At 40.8% G+C, this 20,784-nt stretch overlaps 2 protein-coding genes across 2 annotated transcripts in view; both read right to left on the bottom strand.

Annotated features, from left to right (window-relative positions):
* LOC121182334 (transmembrane protein 266-like) overlaps window positions 1-12,098 on the bottom strand; it is a 44,038-nt gene extending 31,940 nt beyond the window's left edge. The window contains exons 1-3 of the mRNA XM_041038787.1: window positions 11,966-12,098; window positions 10,892-11,026; window positions 1,634-1,825 (exon numbers count right to left, since the gene is read on the bottom strand). Of these exons, the coding sequence (XP_040894721.1) occupies window positions 1,634-1,825; window positions 10,892-10,905 (206 nt within the window). The 5' untranslated portion in view covers window positions 10,906-11,026; window positions 11,966-12,098. The remainder of the gene's footprint in view (window positions 1-1,633; window positions 1,826-10,891; window positions 11,027-11,965) is intronic.
* Window positions 12,099-14,585: 2,487 nt separating this feature from the next.
* On the bottom strand, window positions 14,586-20,549 carry fbxo22 (F-box protein 22). The gene is made up of 7 exons (XM_041044340.1): window positions 20,364-20,549; window positions 19,964-20,096; window positions 19,466-19,553; window positions 17,651-17,749; window positions 15,839-15,991; window positions 15,563-15,728; window positions 14,586-15,258 (listed from the first exon to the last, which is right to left on the bottom strand). The coding sequence occupies exons 1-7, from the start codon at window positions 20,492-20,494 to the stop codon at window positions 14,865-14,867; spliced, it is 1,164 nt and encodes a 387-aa protein (XP_040900274.1). The 5' UTR covers window positions 20,495-20,549; the 3' UTR covers window positions 14,586-14,864.
* Window positions 20,550-20,784: the final 235 nt, after the last annotated feature.

Genomic DNA, 20,784 nt, shown 5'->3' on the forward strand with positions numbered 1-20,784 from the left:
GCTGTGCACCTGTCGACTCTCTGAGCTTCTCCTGAACTCTGTCACTGCTGACAGGGGAAGATCAGCAAAGTTTGCTTTGCATCAGTTAGGTCCTCAATACACTCACTATCAGGAGAAATTGAAAGGTGGACGCCTCCATAGTTGAGCTGTATGTTTTGATACGACAGGTAAGAATGACTGACTTAGCACTGCTGTCACTGGCTTTTAAGGCTGATGTTTTGGTCAATGTAATCACCTCAGGGTGAAAATGATGGGCTCTGAATACTAATTTGTTTCAGTGAGCTGATCCACTCTGAATAATTTTTCTGATTGTGCATATAAGTAGCTGCTCTACAACAACAATCCCTAAGTACACAGTTTTCTTTTTTTACATCAGCCAAAAAAAAAAAAAAAAAGAAATGCACCTTGCAGCTTATTTTCAGTCAGATGATGCTTCAATCATAATGCATTCTCAATTCATTTTGAAATCACCTTGTATAAGTTTTTTTGAGAATTGAGCCAGAATGCAGAGGTAGTACTAATGTCACAGCACTGACAGATCTGGAATATCTTTATTTTTGTTAGCTGAATACCACAGGTGCTATACAGGCAAAGTTAATTTGTTAATTTGAGCAGATCACTAAAGTGGTCACCTCGCTCCATTGACTGTATCATGTAAAAAAGGTAAAATAAAATATTATCCTGGACTGGAGTCAAGACTCCCTGAATATGCAGGTACCAAAGTATCTAGATTTTAAACCTCCAGAAAACAAAAGGCAAACAAACAAGCAAAACTCTGGCCTTCTGTTGTGGTAGTTTGTGTGTGATCAGCGCTAACAATATGAACAGTTTGACTGAGAAACTGACTGAGAAACACAAGCTCTGCCAATCATATCACTTCACAATATTTGTTTTAATCACATTATTTGTTTTTTGTAGAGAAGAGTTTTCCAATATAATATGTCCGACATATGCACTGACTTTATGCTGTTTAGCAAACAGCTAGTTTTAATATGGACATAAGAGCAAGAGTGAACATCAGGAGAATGAGAGGAATCATTTAAAGCTTGTGGACATAAGTGAAGGGGTGATATACAGGTAAGAGCAAAAAAATAAAAATAAAAACAGAATTGAATCATTTACCAAAAACTAGACACTTTTTCTAACAAACATATACATGACAAGCTCACGGCATGAGATTGATAATTACTCACTGGTATTCAAAAAGAAGCCAAATCTCAATGTAGTGAAAACAGGATATGACATGGGAGATTACTTTTCAAAAGAGTGATAAGCTTAGTTGATTTTTGGAGTCTGGGTTTTTTGGGTTCCTTAAACAAACTGCAGGAATTGTTGGCTCAACACTGACTCTGAGTGTGACTGTTCCACTTTTGTGCCACAAAACCACTTCCAAATTATTGCAGAACAGTCAGGAAAAAAAACACCATGTGTCATTCACGCCTCGTTGTTGCCGAATTGTGTAGAGAGGCAAACTGTCGTCTGAATTCCACCAAAAAAAAAGCTGTTTGAAACCAACCCATGACCACACGGAGAGTCACACACAGAGGTAAACCATATTAAAAGCAAATAAAAGAAGTACATTTATCTATCACAAAGAACAAAGTGCTCACATAGTAACTGTGGTTGCACTTACCCTTCTCTGTTTTCATCTTCATCTGCGTTGGAAAGGAGCTGCGAGCCAGCTAGCGAGAGGTCCAGAGCTGCGAGGGGCAGATCTCTGTAGCCAAAACTCACCAGCTGGACTGGAGGAGCCAAGCACTGGTTCTCATCCTCCACCGGCTGGGAGATGATCTCCAAGTCTGACAGACCTGCCTGCTCCACTTCCCTAGTTACATGCCAACACCAGCAACACAGAGACAAAAGACACACACACACACACAAGAACACAGGAGAAACAGGAAAGAGAAAACACTCGTTACTATAAAAGAACAACTATGATTCCTACACCACACCATCCTTTACCTCAAATAATTCATTTAAATAAAGATAGTACAATTTTTCTGGTCCACAATTTAACACTATTCATCAATTATCATAAAAATAACTTATGTTGCAGAGATAACATAGAATATGAAATGTATATGCATGAGCACAAAAGCAGCACAGATAATAAAACACTTCAATTATTCAGCCCAGCAACTTCACTAAGAACATTATCCAGTTTTAAATAAGCTCTATTTATAACCTAGGATGACTATACAACATTTTGTTAACAAACGGAAAACACAATTCCTTCATGAATAACTTGAATATGAAATATGAAAATTGCACAAGAACCAAAAAGAAAAAAAAAACAACAACAATGCTCAGAGTTAACTAAATGATTACAGTAAATTTTATACAACAACAACACAACAGTATAAATTCAGTCACAATCAAACAGTTCACCTAATAAAAATCATGCTTCCACCTTCCTCAGTGTTGTTATCAGCAAACTTCCACCCCACACCCTCACCCAGCTAGTCTTTAAACTGTAATATCTAAACACATCGAGGCTGCTCAGTTGTGGGCCAGCAGCATGTAACCCAGCGTGCCCACAAGCCCCAGTTGTGTAAAAGCTGGGCCATCTCAGTAGAGCGTGGAGGTGGAAACAAATGCTGAGTGCAGCTGCAGACTGACTGTGTGTGCCCTGTGGTGTGTATTTTTAGACCAGAGCAGATGCTGGTGTATCATGTCTGCTGTGACGTCATCGCCTCTCCCTTTGTCAGCTGAGTGGATCCCCACTCTCCTTCAAACGTCAAAGGAAGTCAGGAAAAAAAGGTGGATGGGGAGGGGAAGCTAGAGGAGGAGTGGGAGGAAAGGGGGGCTGGATATCAGGGATTATACAAGAAGGACATGGGAGGGCAATAAAGACAAAAGAAGCTGTGGACAATAAAAGGAAGAGGAGATGGGCCACAGATACGAGCCTGAAGCCAGAAAGAGGCGCAAGGAGAAGTGACAGTGGGGGAAAGAGGAGTAAGGGAAAGTGAGATGTGGAGGTAACATGTAAAAGTAAGAGAGCGAAGGAAAAATAGAAAGAGGAGGAGAGAAAAAAGGAAAGTGGTAATGTAGAGGTGATAAGAAAGAGGAAATAAGGTGGTGAAAGGGAAGAGAGGGTGCCTCCATTTTCTCTTTTACCAAAGGAGAAGGAGAGTATGCAGGAGGAGGATAACGCCAGTAAAGCTTTGCTCCACCTTTTCAGACAGTAGCAAGTCTTGTGTTACACAAGGAAGTTTTTCAACTAACCACAGAACAAGTGCAAATGCCAAACTCTAACTTCCCATCAAAACCAGATGATACTGTTTAACAGTCAGTCGGATCGTAACAGATCAGCTTTCATTTTCCTCCCATGATATTGCAGGTTATTCTCTATTTTGCCTCATGGCTGACACACTCATAGAAAAACCTCTGAAGTGATTGTAGTAATGGCTGTGTGGAGAAAGAATATCAAGCAGTAGACATTTTCCACATACAGAATGCACTTCTACCTCCGACAGTCATCTTCAAAACTGCCGTGACAGACAGCACTGACTGACCTAAAACATTCAGAGGAGAGACACGCAATCTGACAGATGAGCATACCTTTAGGAGAGGACAGGCATGCAGGCAGATAACCGATAACCCCATCAACACACACACACATTCCATGACCCCATCCCACGCCACAACCATGGTTTATTAAAATATACAGTGATAATGTCAACGCTAAAAGACCTTAGATCCAATCTGGAGTGACCTGAGCTGTTGGAGGGCATCCTAATCTCGGTGAATGAGTGTATACTGTGTGTGAGTGTATGTGAATGAGTGCATGTGTGGGGGAATCATGATGAAATCAATAAAGCCACCAAGGCTGATCAGATCTAAACTCTGAATCAGTGTGACCTTAACACTGGGAAGTAAGGCAGGAACCAGCCAAATACAAATTCCCAACTGACGCACATCTAAAATATTAACAAACATAAAACATGACATTTTTTCCACATTCATCTAGGGGGAACAAAAAAAAAACAGCGCATATCTTAAAATTGAAAAACAAGCCCTGAAGACCACGTTTGAAAAGGAAAAAAAAAATCTGGGGGTGTGGAGTTAGAATGGAGTTTTAATGTTGGCATTCAGCTCTACAACCAGTAAACCGCAGCTGCATTAAAGAGCTGACTTGTTTTCCCAGGCCGTCTAAGAAATAGGCAGACATAATGATGTAACATAAGGCTTCTTTAGAAATGTAGAGGTGGTACGGTGGCAGTTCCTGAGCACAGTCTCTCATCACTGCACGCATAGCATAGAACAGCATTGGTTTTTGTTTTTCATTAATAAAATCCCTCTGCTTTCAGGAAAAAGTGTTATTGCAGTCTAGTCTCGAGAGCAGCTGCCCTCTTCCCAATTTGATGGGATTATTTCCCTCGGCAAGACAGCCTTAAATTTCTTTGAAGACATATATACTCAATATAGTCAAAGGTATAGTCACCAGAGGCTATGATGCTACTAACTCATGTACAGTGCAATATGTATTATTGAGAAACACACGTGAGCAAAGAAAATGGATATTAAATCAAAAACCAGACTATTGCTTTTGAGTTTCTGTAGACACCAGCCCTTAGTCTGTGTCTAAGTGTGTCTAAATAAAATTAAACAAAATAAAATGAGAAAATAACATAGCAGTGAAGAGGATAATGTTAAATACTAGCAAAGACTAGTAAAAACTACATTATTTAATCACCTGTTGATACTTACCTGTTTCTGTTTTCTTATTTAAAACTCTTATTGAGTAGTTTCCAATGCAACTTCTCTGTTGCTGTTTGAGTTCTGCAACCAATCCTACGTTAAAAAATGTATTATTATTATGTGTCACAACTACAGTAAGTGTATGACAGGATGGACTAGTGTGCTGTTGTATTGTGAAAGCTGTCAAAGTGCCTCCATGACGAAGTTCTGCAGACATGTTTTAGTTGACAAAGAATTGATTCCCACTCTGAAACTGTGGATGTTCAGTATGATGCCACGGTGGGTTGGTCTGATAGATGTTGTTTTCTCCAACGCTTCTCCTACACGCAACATCTCATCCATACCACCTCTCATCTACAGCACAGCAGCAGCAGCAGCAGGTTTGGCTCTCATCCCAAACAATCAGGACTGTACACATAACTACTCATGACAGACACAAGCTGTCCAGAGGCCCACTGCCTCACAGCTTACAATGATGTACCTGGTGTGCTGCCTGGCTGCCAGTCGAGCTATCAAGAAAAGGTGCTGACCCAGCCTGTGGATTTCTACAATGTTCAGCAAAGTTAGCAGGAGGGTTGGTCACGCATTTTGAGATATTTCAGATATTTCTGTGAAAGCCTGTTTTGCTTTAGCAAGGTAATCCATTACAGTGTACTGTATGTATCCATTTTACTTCTGTCAAAGTTACATTGATGTTGCATGGAGATAGGAAATTTCAGACGCTTACAAAGTAAATTGTTCATCATAGCCCCTCACACTGAGGAATAAAATTAAATCCAAAAGGTGATCTGAATTCCAGCTCCTTGCCTTAAAATGGTGCTGTTCAATTCAATAATTAAATAATGATTTAATGCACTACGATCCAAACAAAGTCAATGAAAAAAAAACCCAAAAGACAAACCAGCCTCTCTTTCTATCCAAGTACAAATATAAATACAACATATTTTGTGTCTTAAATACAAATACTGACCTTTCTGAGTACCCTCGATGTTCTTATCCAACAGAAAGTGGCAATTGCAAAATTCTCAAAAACATTATTTCATGGAAAGACTAACAAGACTGAAACTGCACAGAAGAGCACCCACAGGAGAGAAGTGATATTCAGGGGAGCAGGATTCCCCCGGGGGTGGCAGATAAAATTAAATAGTGGACTGTAGAGTTGTGGGCCAGGTAGGAAAGGTCATTATGTGACAAAAGTTGCTCAAGGGATTTCAGTCACCAAAGCAGAAGGTCACGTAAGTAACTGGGGGCCAGTGGCACCAAAGAATGTTCTTCCTCAGACAACTGGAAGTGTCTTGTTTATGACCTTCGTGACCCCTACGCAACAAGACAGACTTGCAAGCAGCAACGGGAAAAAGAGAAAGGAATAAATTGGCTTTGTTTGCTAATTAGCAAATGTTAATATGCTAATACACTAAACTAAGATGGTGAATATGGTAAACATCATACCTGCTAAACATCAGCATGTTAGCATTGTCACTGTGAGCATAAGAGCATGCTGATGTTTGCATTTTGCTCAAAGCACTGTTGTGCATAATTACAGCTTAAAAGAGCTGCTAGCATGGCTGTAAAAAAAAAAAAAAACTATGGTGGCCTAGGGGTCATCTCTTGGAGGTCACCTCTCAACTGCTGGCTAACTGATAAAGGTATAAAATGACAGGGAAATATATATTTAAAAACTATCTATTAAAGTCTAAATACAGAGGAAGAAAATCCTGACAAAAACTATTTGGACTTTGAAGACTTGAAGTTGACTTCAAAGTGCCTTAAAATGAACTCAGTGTGTTTATATCCTGTTTAAAGTTTTATTCAATATTGTTCATAAATCATAAATTCCACCTACATTCTGAATTGTGACAACAAGATCTACTATCTAAATATGATCCCCCACATAATAGTCATATTAGCAGTCAGAGTGTTGGAATACAGTGGGTACTAGATGTGGTATGTGTACATCAGGTAATATTTTAGTATAGTTGAAAATGGGCTATGAAATGGAAAAATGTGGAAGTGAGAAATAAAAACCTGACCTGCTCTTGTGTGTGTGTGTGTGTGTGTGTGTGTATATATTTTTTTTTTGTGTGTGTGTGTGTGTGTGTTTGTACCTGCTCACACTATATATATAGTGTAAGCAGGTACATCTATCAAGAAAATGGAACCATTATTCCCTAAATAACATTATACATAGGTGTTGCACTGCCTATCACCTCCCAATGGCAGCTTTGAAAATACGCTTTGTGAAGGGAAGTAGAGAAAATTTATTTATCCAGGTACATTTTATCCGGAACCACACTCTGCTGTGTCCAAGGCCTCAGTGGACTGCAAGATCAACACACACACACACACACACACACACACACACACACACACACACACACACACACACACACACACACACACACATACGCATGTTAGATTAGGCTGCCTGAGCATTATGCCTGAGGATCTAAAACACACCCAAACTTGGCCAGAACACTGAACACAAAGCAGATGTTCCATGCTCCCACCAGCTGCTGTGGAGAACTTTGGAGGAGCTGAACATCATTGTGTATTAGTGTTGCAGACTCATTGCATATGAGTATGTGCAAACTAACTTCTAATCTATAGTATATAGAAAATATTTGAGTCAGTTGGTGACAGCAGCATATAGATATGTCACGCTTCACATCATACAGTCCAGTGTTTGTGTGTTTGTTGAGGCACCATGAGCGGGATAAATTTCTTTTTCTTGCTGTTAAGACAGTAAAGTAATGACAGTGAGTAATGTTTGTCTTTGCTGCTGACTCACATACGACGTAATATGGATTTCACATCAAAAGATGAAGATGAGGCGAAAAGAAAGACTGTCAGCTTTTACCTAAGGGACTTCATCGGCGTCAAGATCAAACCATGCTGAGACAACGATACCAGCAGAGCATTTTGGTCCTCACTCCATTCACCTCCCAGTCTTTTCGAGGCAGTAACTCGGGGAAACAAAACTTGGTGTTCGGCACAGTGTAACACATGTTGTAGGACTAAACAGCCATCACTTCTACAGAATTTACAAATTGCTCCAGGTAATTTCTTAGAACACCCAACTCAACTTCCAGAGAAACTTTCATAATTTCATGCCAGTGGATATTAATGAAGTCTGCCAGGCACATTAGCTCATGAATAATATTACAGATTAAACTATGATGAATTGGTGAACTGCACAATGGACTGTTCTGGCCCTGGTGTGACCAGTCTCTTATCTGACCTTTACAGATACAAGCTGTAGAAGACACAGGAGACACAGAGACCCTCGTGGGGCAGGGCTAAGACAGCAGATGTACAGAAGCCTTCTTCATAATGGAGAGGTCCATGGACCTTTTTACACTGTGTCGGTATCCAATAATAGATTATTTTAATTTCTACAGACACTAAAGGGAATACGGGTCTTGAAAGACTTAATGACTGAAAAGACAGATTTCTGTAGACTTGTGAAACTGACTTTACTGACTGGCCTGTTTCTTCTGCACTGTATTTTTGCATATGGGGCAAACATAGGAGATATACAGTATATTCTATACATCCCGATTTGAGATGTTGCCTGTTGCATCTCAAGCATTGTGCAGAATTTGTAGCAATAGTTGTTATCTTATTAAATTTTAAATGTTTAATTCAGCAAAGAGTGAATGAATAATTATAAATTATAATGGTATTTCCAGGAACAATTTACTGGAGGGAGATTTTTCCCACAGATAAGTGTGATTAGTTTGAAAATGACAATATTATGGTGATTTATGAAGGAAACTGTAATGATATGGGTGCTCATTCATCCAAAAAAAAAAAAAAAAGAAAAAGAAAAAGTCAGGCAAAGAACGTTGCTGAATGCATGATCACACACTATGAGCAGCAACAAACCTACTGTGTCTTACAACTTTGCTGCATGTGTGAAAAGTTTGCAGTAAAAATAAGACAGCAAATAATACACACGCTCATGACTTGATGTGACACAATGACTGATAGATGTTACTGATGTTTTTCCAGTCAAATTAGGAAACACTTGCTCAAAAACATTTTAAAATCTATTTTTCCCTATTTAAAACCAGGACAGGTCTAATGCACGTCACGGAGATCTCCATAGCTACTTTCGTTATTATCCATGGCTAATAAATTGCGTACATTATGCCAGATTACTTATGAAAAGAGCCAATTAGGCAGAATATCGGGCCACTCGTAGACAGCATTTCTCCCAACAGGCAGAAAGACACCATGCGCTTGTCAGCTCCCACCCTCTGAACAAAGGAGGCAAAGCCGTGCAACCTCTCCACCTCCCCACTGTTGCTGAATAAACAACAGGGTAAACAGCGACGTGGGGAGAAAGATGAATGGTCCCGTCCAGCACCAAGGAGCCTTCAGAATCTTAAAGGAAAATCCACACTAAAATGCAAGTTGTAGAATATAATATTTTTATGAAGTTGCACACTTCAGATTAGATTTTTTTTCTCTAAAGCTTGAGACAGGCTGCAAACCTCAGGCATGGTCAGGAGACACAATGCAGGACTGATCAGCTAAAAATAAGCAGTGATGGAAGGTTAACTCTGTGCATTTAATCAAGTATTGTACATTTTTGAATTACTCGAGTATTTCCATGTTCTGCGGCAGTCCACTTCTACTCCACAACATCGTAACTAAAGCTGCTGGTTACTTTTCAGATTTAGATTTAACATGAAAAAAACATGTAAGCTTACATAGCTGGGCTAAAATACAACAACGGCTCTCAGCCATAGAGTACCTAGGTGGGGCCCTATTTGAGACATGAAAAGGTTAAATATTTCACTACAAAGAAAAGATTAGAAATATGTCCAAACAAATCTCCAAACCAGAACTTTGTTTTGTCATCTTTCCTACCCCATTTAATCATTTCGTGAACCATCAGATTTGTCTTGTGACCATTTCCTGACCCTCTAGGCTGGGAACCAATGAACTAATCTAGCAAACTGTATCAGTATTAACAATTTAATAATCCATCCCTCCATTCATGTGCAATACCACCTATCCTTCAGGGTTGGGGTGGAAATGGAGCCAAACCCAGCATACACTGTTTTACTAAAATGAACTAATATAGAATCAGACTGGATAATTTGTACAAAGCAAAAAGGTTTCCCTAATGCAGTTTAAAAGATGTACATAAATCCAGTGCTACTTCACTGTTAAGCTAAATTTTTAAGCAAAACTTCAATATTAAGCAAATGTGAGAAGCAGTCATCTGTTCTAGGATGCATTCCACCTTAAAAGCAGCATGATGTGGCATTGCTACTGAGACCCACTGAGCTGAGCTCTGTATGGGACTAAGAGTAGAACTGGTTCTCTTATAAAAGCACAAATGGAGCAATGATTTAGGGCTATTCATCTAGGTCAAGAGAATAAATGCAGCTAGTTAAGGATGAGACAAATTAAAGAGTCATGCTACGCCAGCAGAATCATGAGTTGACAGAGAATAATGATTTTCGGTGTTCTCCCTTACCTCTTACTTCGTCTTCACACACTCTCACAAACATACACACAGGCTACAGCATGTTCCCCTCAGTAATGCATCAGCTGTTCTCAGTACACACATGCAGGGTGCAGATTAAAAATGGAAAGCTGGTAGAAAACTGGAGGCGGGGAGGGAAAAGGTGTTAAGTTTGTAATGGCTATGGATAATAATAATCAATACACTGTATTCCACAGGAACTGTTAACATAGCAACCTGTGCTTACGGCTGCAGAAAGGAAGCTCTGTGGTCAGGACTGTGCATGTGTCTTTGCATGAATCTGCATCTCGGTGTGTGTCTGTGTTTAGCATTCAGAGTGACGAGGGTCAGCGGCACCTCAACTGTGGCAGTGTCTGAGTGAATAAAGGTCATTATTGTAGAAAGAGAGGCGCAGAAACCTGGGAAACTGCAAAATAAAGGTGACTTACTAAAGAGAAACATGATCAGAAGATCAAAAAAGGAAAGGCATGCTGGGAAAATAAGTATAATCCATAATAATATGGCTTGCGTCCTACAGATCCTATGCGGCTCTTGACTGATTTTCCCAACAGACAACTCTGTATTTCTGACATTTGACACCACATTTTCATTGGTTATACTTAAATGTATTTTTTCTATACGTGCTTTGGAATATGTAGAGACAGCGAGCAAGAGAAGGAGAAAGGAACACAATGTGTGCACTGTACTTACTCAGCATTAGCCATGACGCTGGGTGATGGAGAGAGGAGTGATGTGGTGGTTATCACAAGGTTTCCACTCAGTTCTGCCTGTTTTAGTGCTGCAGTTCACCTTTTTCACCTGATAGATGCTGCTATCATTTTGAACCTGCAGGAAACAAGATCATTGATGCCAGTGAAAAAGCTAGTTTTAAATAGTGGTACAAATACGCTCATTGGTGAGATTATTAGGAACACCTAGCTAAAACTAATGCAGACAAATGCACCAGCCTGGCATTAAATTTTTCCTTCTTTGAGACTGTTTTAGTAAGGTGTCGATTCCACTTGGGTATTTTGGAAGCTGTAGTTGAATTGTATTGCCTGATTTATATCAGGGAGGGTAGAACAAAGATGGTTTTAGATACTGTGTTCGTAGCATTTTAACATCAATCAAAGCAGTGTGCTGACTCTTTGAAATACGACAGTTAATGCAACATTGCAACTTAGTTTTAAGAAACTTGGTTAGCCGAGTGAGGCCGTTCACAAGTGTGTACTGCCACAACAAAAGATTTTCTTTTATCTGTTGAAGAAAAATATGGGTTAAAATTGCTTTTATCCCACACTTTGCAACAAGTCCACATTAACTGTGTTCTCAGGCGACTACCATTGGGATACTGTCTAAGGTCTTGTCCTTGGGTAAGTTTTCAGTTCACAGTGATAAATTTCAGACAAAATCAGTTATAAATGCTTTTGAAAAGTTGGTTTCAAATAAAAATGACACACAATGTTAACAAGCTTCTAGATTAAAGAACAAGACTAAGTATAGAGCCTATACTTCAAGGAGCCACCAAAAGACTGTTGGAACTCCAAACATAACTTTTCTTCTTTTATTACCCCCTAAAGCATTTATCCACAAACTGAGTTGTTGTACATGTCAGACTCTCCTGTCACCAAAGCAATAATAGCACCTGTGATAAAAAACTGCACGGATTTTATCTTGCTGCTATCAGATTCCAGAGAGGAGAAACTAAATGAGAGTAGTGTGGACAAGTGCTGAGAGCTGATCGCTTTACATAAATGAATTATTTATTTGAAGCAAAGGACCTACCTGTGTGAGATTTACATTGTTGGCGGGTAATTGTGCCTCCCGCTGCCCCCTTGCTGATAGTAATGTCTCCCTCGGTGGTGATCAGAGCGAGTGAAGCAGCAGCAGGCTCGCAGTGTGTGTAGGCTGCAGCTATCCTTAGCACTTTTGCATTGGACGAGCACCGCTGCTGCCGCTGCTGCCGCTGCTCCCACTTGCGCCGCTCGGGTTTCAGTGCAAAACCAAAGAGGGGCTGAAGCTCAAATGCAAGAAGCATCGTCACTCGGCAAGATCATATTAGCTTCTAAGTGTTGTCAGAGCCATCAAACAGCGACCCTTTAGAGCGCAATGTCCTCCTGGCTGGGATCGTCGGAGGGCTGCGTGTGCTCCAGATCCAGATCCAGGTTCCGCTCCTCAGTCGAGGGTTTCCCCCGGCGAGCGCAGCGGGGAACCCTGCGAAAGGAGCTGTCCAGGTGCTGAAGCGAGTCCGTACGAAGCCTCGGCTCTCTACCGACCCCCTTCCACAGCAGCAGCAGCAGCAGTACCAGCAGCAGCAGCAGCAGCAGCAGCTGGGCAACACAGGGCGATTTTCATCCAAACGCCATCAAAACATTGACGTTTCGGAGCCGGAGACTGACAGTAGCCAATGAATCGTGTGACATTTGCATCGCTCCGGTCACGACATAGCTGTCTAAAAATGTTGGTCGTAGGGTGGACGTGCGTGCGCGCGTGTGTGTTTGTGTGTGTGTAAGAGTGAGTGTGTGTGTGTGTGTGTGTGTGTGTGTGTGAGAGAGAGAGAGAGAGAGAGAGAGAGAGAGAGAGAAATAAAAGCCTGTGAGTAGATTTTCCCCCAGTTCCCGATCGAGGCCAATTTGAGAGCGGATTATCGCCACAGATGATTTTATTAGCTTTACGCCTGGTAGGTCGTCCCTCTCCGTGTCATGAGCGGGTTTTTTTTTTTTTTTTTATGGTTTCCCAAAATAAAGATACTATGGGAATATAAATTGCCTTTACAGCAATTGGCTTAACCGTTTGTCATTCATCGGGATTAGCCAGTCGATGGTTAAAGCGCACATCAATCAATCTGAAGCGTCTCTTCCTTTATTTAAACACGCCTGGACGTGGGCTGCTGGGGATGTTATAGGCTGAGGCTCAGATTTCAGGGTGTGCGCGCAAATCAGGAAAAGCGGTGATCTGAATTAACTGTAGTAGGCCTGTAGTTACAACCGAGGAAGGATGCGTAACGCCCAGTGGACTCAGGGACTGCCTGGGCTTTAAAGCTGCTGCTGTGGTGGCTTCAACAGTGGGGGTTAAGGAAACATAAAGGGGAAACAAGCGATTGTCTACATACTGAATGTTTGTAATTTATTGAGGAAAACGAGTAGAGCAGATATGATTTGGCACATGTAGAAAAGTGCATCAACACCAAAACTATTCTGTTCAATGGTCCATAAGCACTAACTTAAGATGTGTACATTATGATACAAAGAAGGAAGATTTGCTCTGCTGTTGACTTCTAACTCTTTTTTAAGTAAAATATTGGAACTTCCTTGAAAACTTCTTGCAACAGTCATTGTTGCAGCATTTACAGAAAAGCTAAACTTAACATCAGCTATTTAACAGCAACTACTGGACCCACAAAAAAAAAAAAAAAAAAAAGAGTGGAAATTGCACCTTAATGTCGCCAAGAGTTTCTTCTTAGTGAGGCAAAAACAAGACATCCATCGATGACAGGGCCATCTAGAAAGAAATCTAGAGATGAAATGCGCAGCATTCAATGGATTTTACAGAGAGCAGTATTCTCTTGTGTACAGCTTTTTCAAACGTACAGCTAGGTAGTCTCACACTATACTATCAAGATTTCAAAAAGAACCTTTACCATTCATGACTTAAGCGAAGAATACCAAATACTCATTTTTTAATATCTAATGATCCCAAAATATTATTCATGTTTTTCTGACCACCACCAACTGTCTCCTAAAGCCAGAAGTTGTAGAAGCTGAGCTGAGACTAAAATGAGATGAAATTGAGAGTTTCTGCCAGTCAGTGTCACTTACACAGACAACAGGGCACCCATTCTGCCCTGCTGAATTTTTCTTTTAGGCTGCAGAAGCTGGGGAGACGAAGCGACCAATAAGCCCCACCATTAACAGTTGGAAGTAGGTAGTAGGAGATATGACCTGACATGTGGACAAAAAAAAAAGACACTAGGATTCTGACTGTATTCCCTATGCCCAGCTGAACCACAGGGGATAGATATCTTGCGTAAGAGTATTAATTTGTAGGCTAACACAGTTTGATTTTTCCATTGGTAAGAGAAAAGTGTACAAATCTTAAGTGTAAAAGTTTAAGGAGGGGGAAGAGCATTCAAATCAAGACTACCTTGATTTTGTGGAAGAAAGACCACTCTACTCTTATTTACATGAATAACAAAAAAGTGCCTTTGCTGAATCAACAACTTTAACAATAGCTCGGGACACACAAGTGTGTATAATTTCCTCACCTGCAAAGCAAACAAACCACGAGGTTCATGTCAGAGGGTGAGAGAGATATGCCATTAATGTGTGAAATTTGGGAATAATATATACACCTATATTTTACAAGAGTGCTATATCACAGCTGAATGGTAACAGAAATGATGGACTAGGGTCCTATTTGTGAAACTCGCCAGTTTTAACATGAAGCTGTGTTTACACACAGTCTCCAAGGGACAAAATTTCCCAAATGATGCCAATGCATTGATGGCTAAAGGGATAATTTTTCCGCTTTATGAGCTAGAAATGGTGACAGTGTTATTCTGAGTCGTAATGTGAGTAACATTTTGTACAGAATGTTTTGTTGTTCCTGACTGCTGTAGCAAACAGGAGCGTGATGGGTCATCTGTTTTCCTGTTTGTCCCGTTTTGTTACTGCAGACCAGTCAGTCAGCCTAGATGGACCAGGGTCATGACTGTAGTGTACTCGTGCTGCAGACTGTCCGTGTCAGTGTCGCACAGCGTGTAGTCGTCTTTGACGATTCGGTCGCAGCCGATCTCGCCGTTGCCAAACAGGCCGAAGAGAGGGGTGTTGGGGAACACCTTGTGAAAGGCGTCGGCTTCTACATTGGTCTGGTTGTTGTAGTAGTTTTGGCCTCTCCCCACACAGGCAAACATGAATCCTAGGGTGTTCCTCTCGGGAATTTTGGCCGCCTTCAACCGCCGGATTGTGGCTTCAGCTGCCTTTGGATTGCTGATGTCTTGGTCCAAGAGCACCGATGCCCCCTGCACCTTAGGGCCACTCAGGGCCAGGCCCACCACACCGTACGCACCCTGGCTACAGCTACAGAATGAGAGATGAGGGAGGGAAAGTGTGAACATTGCAAAGGGTGGGCAGCAAAAATGCTGCTGATAATTTAGCTCCAACACTGCCACTGTTTATCTAATTCAATCTGGACCTGCTGGCAGAGAGACAAAGGGGACGAGTGAGGGAGAAACACAAATATCAAGCTTCGAAATGAGGTGAGGTTGTATTCTCTGGTGGCGTGGATGACTAGAGTTCCGCTGGCACTTCTTATGTTTTTGTATTAAACTGTTACTTGTTTTCCCAGAAACGGTCTTGATATCAGAGCAGAGCACTAACTCACCAGTGTCTGGGAGGAGAGAAGACATTTTCTACCAGTCCTCCAGCGATGAGAGCTTTGCTCTTGGCCAGCGGCTCCAGCAGCTGGTTGAGGAAGCGCACTACTCCAGATTTATATGCCTCATAGACAAACATCAGTACCACACGGAGCTCAGGGTTGTCAACTAGTCCTGAAGAGAAAGTACAACAAATACAGGAGTAATACGAAAACAAGTTCTGAAAGACTTTATAAGCGTTTGTATTTCTCAGTTTGGGTGACTGAACAACTCCGTACACTCACCTGCTTCTTTCAGTGCAGTTGGAGAGATGGACTTCTTGCAGAAGTGAAAGGGCTTGATGTGGACACCTTCCATGCTGGGGAACATGACTGCAAAGCCTGCCTCCCCTTCTTGGTACTCCTGAGGAGGGTTGGAGCAAGAGCCGGTGGGAGTCACTGCACAGAGGAACCATAAAGAAATGTCACTGACACATGTAATGTGGCATGGGGGAACACAAACTGCAGACTCTTGGACCATACTGACATATGACCAAAAAGACTCACAAGAATGCAGATGGACATGCACACACTTGATGGACATCACTTGATTAGTCTAATGTAATACAATGTATGGGAGCCTAGAGGCTACTAGAAAATAAGAAAAAAAAAGGGAATATAGAGAGACATGGCCAGTGTTTATTCTATTTTTGCACTGATTACTTAGAGAACCTTAATCCAAGTGCCTGTCATTGCGGCACTGGCGGTGAAAGACTGTAGAGAAAAATGGACATAGAACCCATAGTTCCTGAAAGGATGACTGGAACAGGAGAATTCAAATTTTAGAAGAAAAGGAGGAAAAAATCTGGACAGAGCTGAGCAAGAGGAAACCACAGACACCAATAAGCCAGCATCTAGTGGCCATTAGAGGAACTGAAGCTCAACGAACTTTGGCACTGGATTCACCAGTCAAATGTAGTTTTGCTGGGTTAAGACTTTCTTTTTTTCTTTTCTTTTAAATAGCGAGACTGCATAAATACACAGAAACTTTAGCAAACAACAACTTGCTGGTCCTCAGCAAAGACCAGTAAGTTACATAAACATCACAAAAAATCAACACACAAACTACTGTGCACACACTCAGAGAGTTTAGCAGACGGATGAGCTACCATGCAAATGAGAAAACATCAGGTTGTAATGTCATAAATCTACAGGATCATAAGACTGACAGCCTCATTCACCACTCAACACTAGTTTTTAGGGTTTAAAATTGTGCTGAGGTAAATCCCTGGTGTGCAATTGAATTTGTACACCACAGAAAACCTTTCATTGCATCCAAAATGAGCAAATGCTGCACTTTATTATGCCATTTATCCACATTCTCCACTGTTTTACAGGTTATGGAATTTATAAAGGATTATGCAGAAATACTATGTCTGGGTGTTTCATCTTTTTAATACTGTGCAGCCACAGTACCAAAAATGCATAAATGATTAGAAGTACTCTAGGCTATTTGGCAAACCTATTACAAGAAGTCTATAGGTTCAACTTTATCCAATCAAAAGATTTAATTCAATTGAATCAGATGTGCGTGGTGACCCCGCACTGACCCTAGGCGGCAATATCACAAAATGAGTGTTATCACAAACAGCCGAGGCTGCCATTAAACCTGATAGACGATGGGAGCCAGATAAGCCATCATCTTGAGGAACGAGAACGTGGCTGATGGAGAGTCACTTCTCCGGAGGGTTGTGATTATATGGAGAAATGGGGAGCACAGCACCGGGCAGACTAGACAATCTATCAGAGGGAAAGGCAGGGAGGTGCCAGCCACCAGTGGTGCTTTCCAACTAGGCAGCAGCAGTGGGGATTAATGCTGCTAGTGGGGATTACTGAGAGGTGAACTATTCCTCTTAGATAAGCTCAAGACACCTGGTTAGGTTTCATTTTCTCTAGAGTATCTTAGTTGTTGAGCCACATATTTGCACCATCTTTGCTTTGAAGATCATTAAGGAAACATTCAAATAGTTTCCCGTCTGTGGTTTCATTTGGGGTGAGGAGGAACTTTTCTTATTTATGAATAAGGAAATATGAGATACAGAAAAGAGGAACACTTACAGACTATGCCGGGTGTAGCAATGCCCATGATGTCACAACCTTTGGGGAAGAGCAGGTTCAGTTCTTCAATTGTGTCTGGGCTGTGGCGACTCTTTTTTGCTTGAGAGGAGGTGATAAAATAAAAACATGTTAATGAGAAAGGTCACTGTTTCATATTCCTGTCATTTCAATCATAAATTAAGCATAAACTTTTAGAAATTGAAAAGATGTCTTGGCAGCAATTTTATATTCGGGGGAACTTACACCAGCCAAGCACCTGTGTATCAGCAATGAGACTGTAAATCTACAAAACACTCTAGATAGAAGTTTCCAATAAATACCTACATGGTATATATTTTTTAAAAAGATCATTAAGATCTATATGAAACCCATATTTCAAGTTGATTAAAAAAAAAAAGCCACTGTGTGTACACACTCAAACACACCTCTCAATTACTTAAACTGATGACAAACAAATGCTGAATAAGAACTTCACTCCACTGCACCTTGTTTTTAATGTACTGCAAGTGAGAGGTCATGTTTAAAGTGCCATAATACTCTGTGTGCTGAGATTTCCTGATATTAAAAAATGGGCCCCCTGTGCTAGATGCTCAGTCAAAACAAAAACGGCAGAATTATTAAATATGCCAAGAACAAGACGACAAGACATACCAGTGAAACTGCGATGACAAAGAAAAAGGAACACAAGTCACATGCTGACAGGAACCAACAGGGAACAGATACATGACCTGAACTAAAAACTATCAGTAACAGGCCAGGATCTTAATATTCAGTGTTCAGTGATTAAAGTTCCTGTAGCTATGCAGCCCTTGTTAATTGCTTACTGATTAATTTTTCAAGCCCATGTGAATGGAACTGTGTAAACATCAGCCAAAGTGTATGTGTGCTTCTATAGCCTATGTTCTTTTATTTTGCACACATAACTAGAGCGACATCTGTAACTACACCTTGGTGATCAGCACTCACTACTGTAAATGGATGCATCCTGTGTAAACATAAACAGGGCTCTGAAGCTGATGCTGCTGTGCTGCTGAGAGTAGCAGGTAGTCTAACCCATCAGTGCTACACATTTTGGTACCATGAATGGACCTTAGAAAACATCCCTTGCTTTGAAACTGCCTGATGTGATCCCTCTGGTTTACTTACAAAAATGGCCAAAGACCAATAGAACTATTACGACAAGCATGTCTTGAAAAGCATCCTTTCACTAAATACCCAAGTCCAATAAAATTAGAATTTTTTGATTCAAGTCTCTCTAAATCATCTTGGATATCAAGCTATGCAAGACCTTCCTCTGTCCTGTTTCTATCTGTGTGTGTGGCCTCTGTAAAAATGTGTGTAATGCATAAATATTGCAAGGTTCTCTACGCCTTCGAAATGATTTGCAAGGTCAATGCAAAGCTTTCTAATACACAGATCTGATGCTATCCTTATGGATATATCTAAATTAGTATTTGGCAAAAATGTTACAGGAAAGCACAAGGCATTAAAATGTTTGCTCAAAAGAGAGGTCACCTAATTTAATTAATTTAAGTGTTTACAGTTATTTTACACACAAAATAATTCAAACAACTGGTATTGATGCCAATGGCTGCCCTTGTTTGAGATATTTTGACATTTTACACTACTAAACAATAATTTTGAAAAGATAGTCGCCCTTAAATAATACTTTTCCTGAAGGATGGTGTTACACCACTTATTAGCACAACCCAAATGATAATTTATGATACAGATGTGCTCTAATTGGACACATTCTGTTTAATGAACACAACAAATGAAGTACTGAAGCACTATATTACATCATTTGACACCAACCTTTATTCTGTCTGTAACAATAAGCTTGTCCAGTGAAGGCCTCACAGTCTACCATTGCCAAAACTGTTTTAGGCAGGAGAAACACTTTCTGTAAATAAGCAAATTCAAAGGACTAGTGTTAAAACAGTGCAAAAACAACAGGGTGATTTCTGAACATGTCTATATAACATGGCTGCAACAATATACCACATCACAATTAAATTACCATCACTGTGTCTGAGTGGCTCGTGATTCAAAACATGTGAAACCATCATTAGATAAACTCAAAAATACATGCTGTTCTTTGATGACATTTTAAGGTTTTCACCCAAGGACTGTACAAGAAAAAACAGTGATTCAGTCATGTTAAACAGCATTACTACCAAGAAAGTCTTCACCATACTTTGGCATATTGTTGCTCTTGCCAAACAAGGTCCCCCTGCAGGTTGTTTTTTGTACAGTTTACTATCCTAAACAGCCTCCCTTTAGTGTTCAGTGAATGTGAGCGTAGCGATTTACCTCCACCTCCTCAGCCAAAATGCTGCAGAGGGCATGAGCCTCTGTGTTGGACGGTCCACAGGCTGACACCCAGGTCAGCTGCTGCTGAGTCCTCAGCACTCTGCGGGCACAGTTTCTCCACAGCCTGCACACACTGAGGAGAACCACAAACACACTCAGCTTCACCTGTTAGCCGAGCAGAAACTTAGCAAGAGAGTTAGTCTGTTCATATTTCTCTCAAACAACAAACCACAAACAACCAAAACACGACTGAGCACCTGAAAACAATTACACACCAGGTGCGGTGTCTCACTATCTTCCCGTCTCTTCCGCCTGTGTCTGAAAAAATACTTTCACTTCCAATCGACATCCATTAACGTTAGCTAAGTTTGCTGTTTAGCATATAAACATTTCCCGTTACCTTGCGATGCGGAGGAGCGATTTGGTCGGTACGAAGGTCAGAATTCGTTCAACCACTTCGGCCACATTGCTAAGCACATATGCGGCCTTGCTGTCCTGGAAAGAAACGGCAAACTCTTGATTTTCACCCATATTTCTCTCTCAAGTCGTTGGATCCGCAGCACGGCTGCCCAGCTACGAACTTTCACCTCTGCTTTTCAACCGCTGACGAGGCTCACGGAGGTGGCACACCGCCCCCTGTGGCGAGGAGGTGCTGCTGCAGTTTGAGTTTTCCCCTTACTTTGACAATTTCATATTCAATTCGATAAAGAAACTTTTAAATAATGTATCTCGCAACAGGTATTTATACAAGAAAGAGCCATATATTTCTGTTACACACAGTTAGCCTACATGTATTTCTACTTTTTGCTTCTTTTTTTTTC

Source organism: Toxotes jaculatrix, chromosome 1 (assembly GCF_017976425.1).
Source record: "Toxotes jaculatrix isolate fToxJac2 chromosome 1, fToxJac2.pri, whole genome shotgun sequence".
NCBI lineage: Eukaryota > Metazoa > Chordata > Actinopteri > Toxotidae > Toxotes > Toxotes jaculatrix.

What these genes read in the sequence shown, in the direction of transcription:
- fbxo22 (XM_041044340.1), bottom strand. Translation starts at nt 20,494, where the DNA reads ATGGGTGAAAATCAAGAGTTTGCCGTTTCTTTCCAGGACAGCAAGGCC. An exon ending in TCGCTCCTCCGCATCGCAAG is followed by an intron (nt 20,097 to 20,363) that starts GTAACGGGAAAT and finishes GGTTCTCCTCAG; the next exon opens with TGTGTGCAGGCTGTGGAGAA. An exon ending in TTCTCTCCTCCCAGACACTG is followed by an intron (nt 15,259 to 15,562) that starts GTGAGTTAGTGC and finishes CTCATTCTGTAG; the next exon opens with CTGTAGCCAGGGTGCGTACG.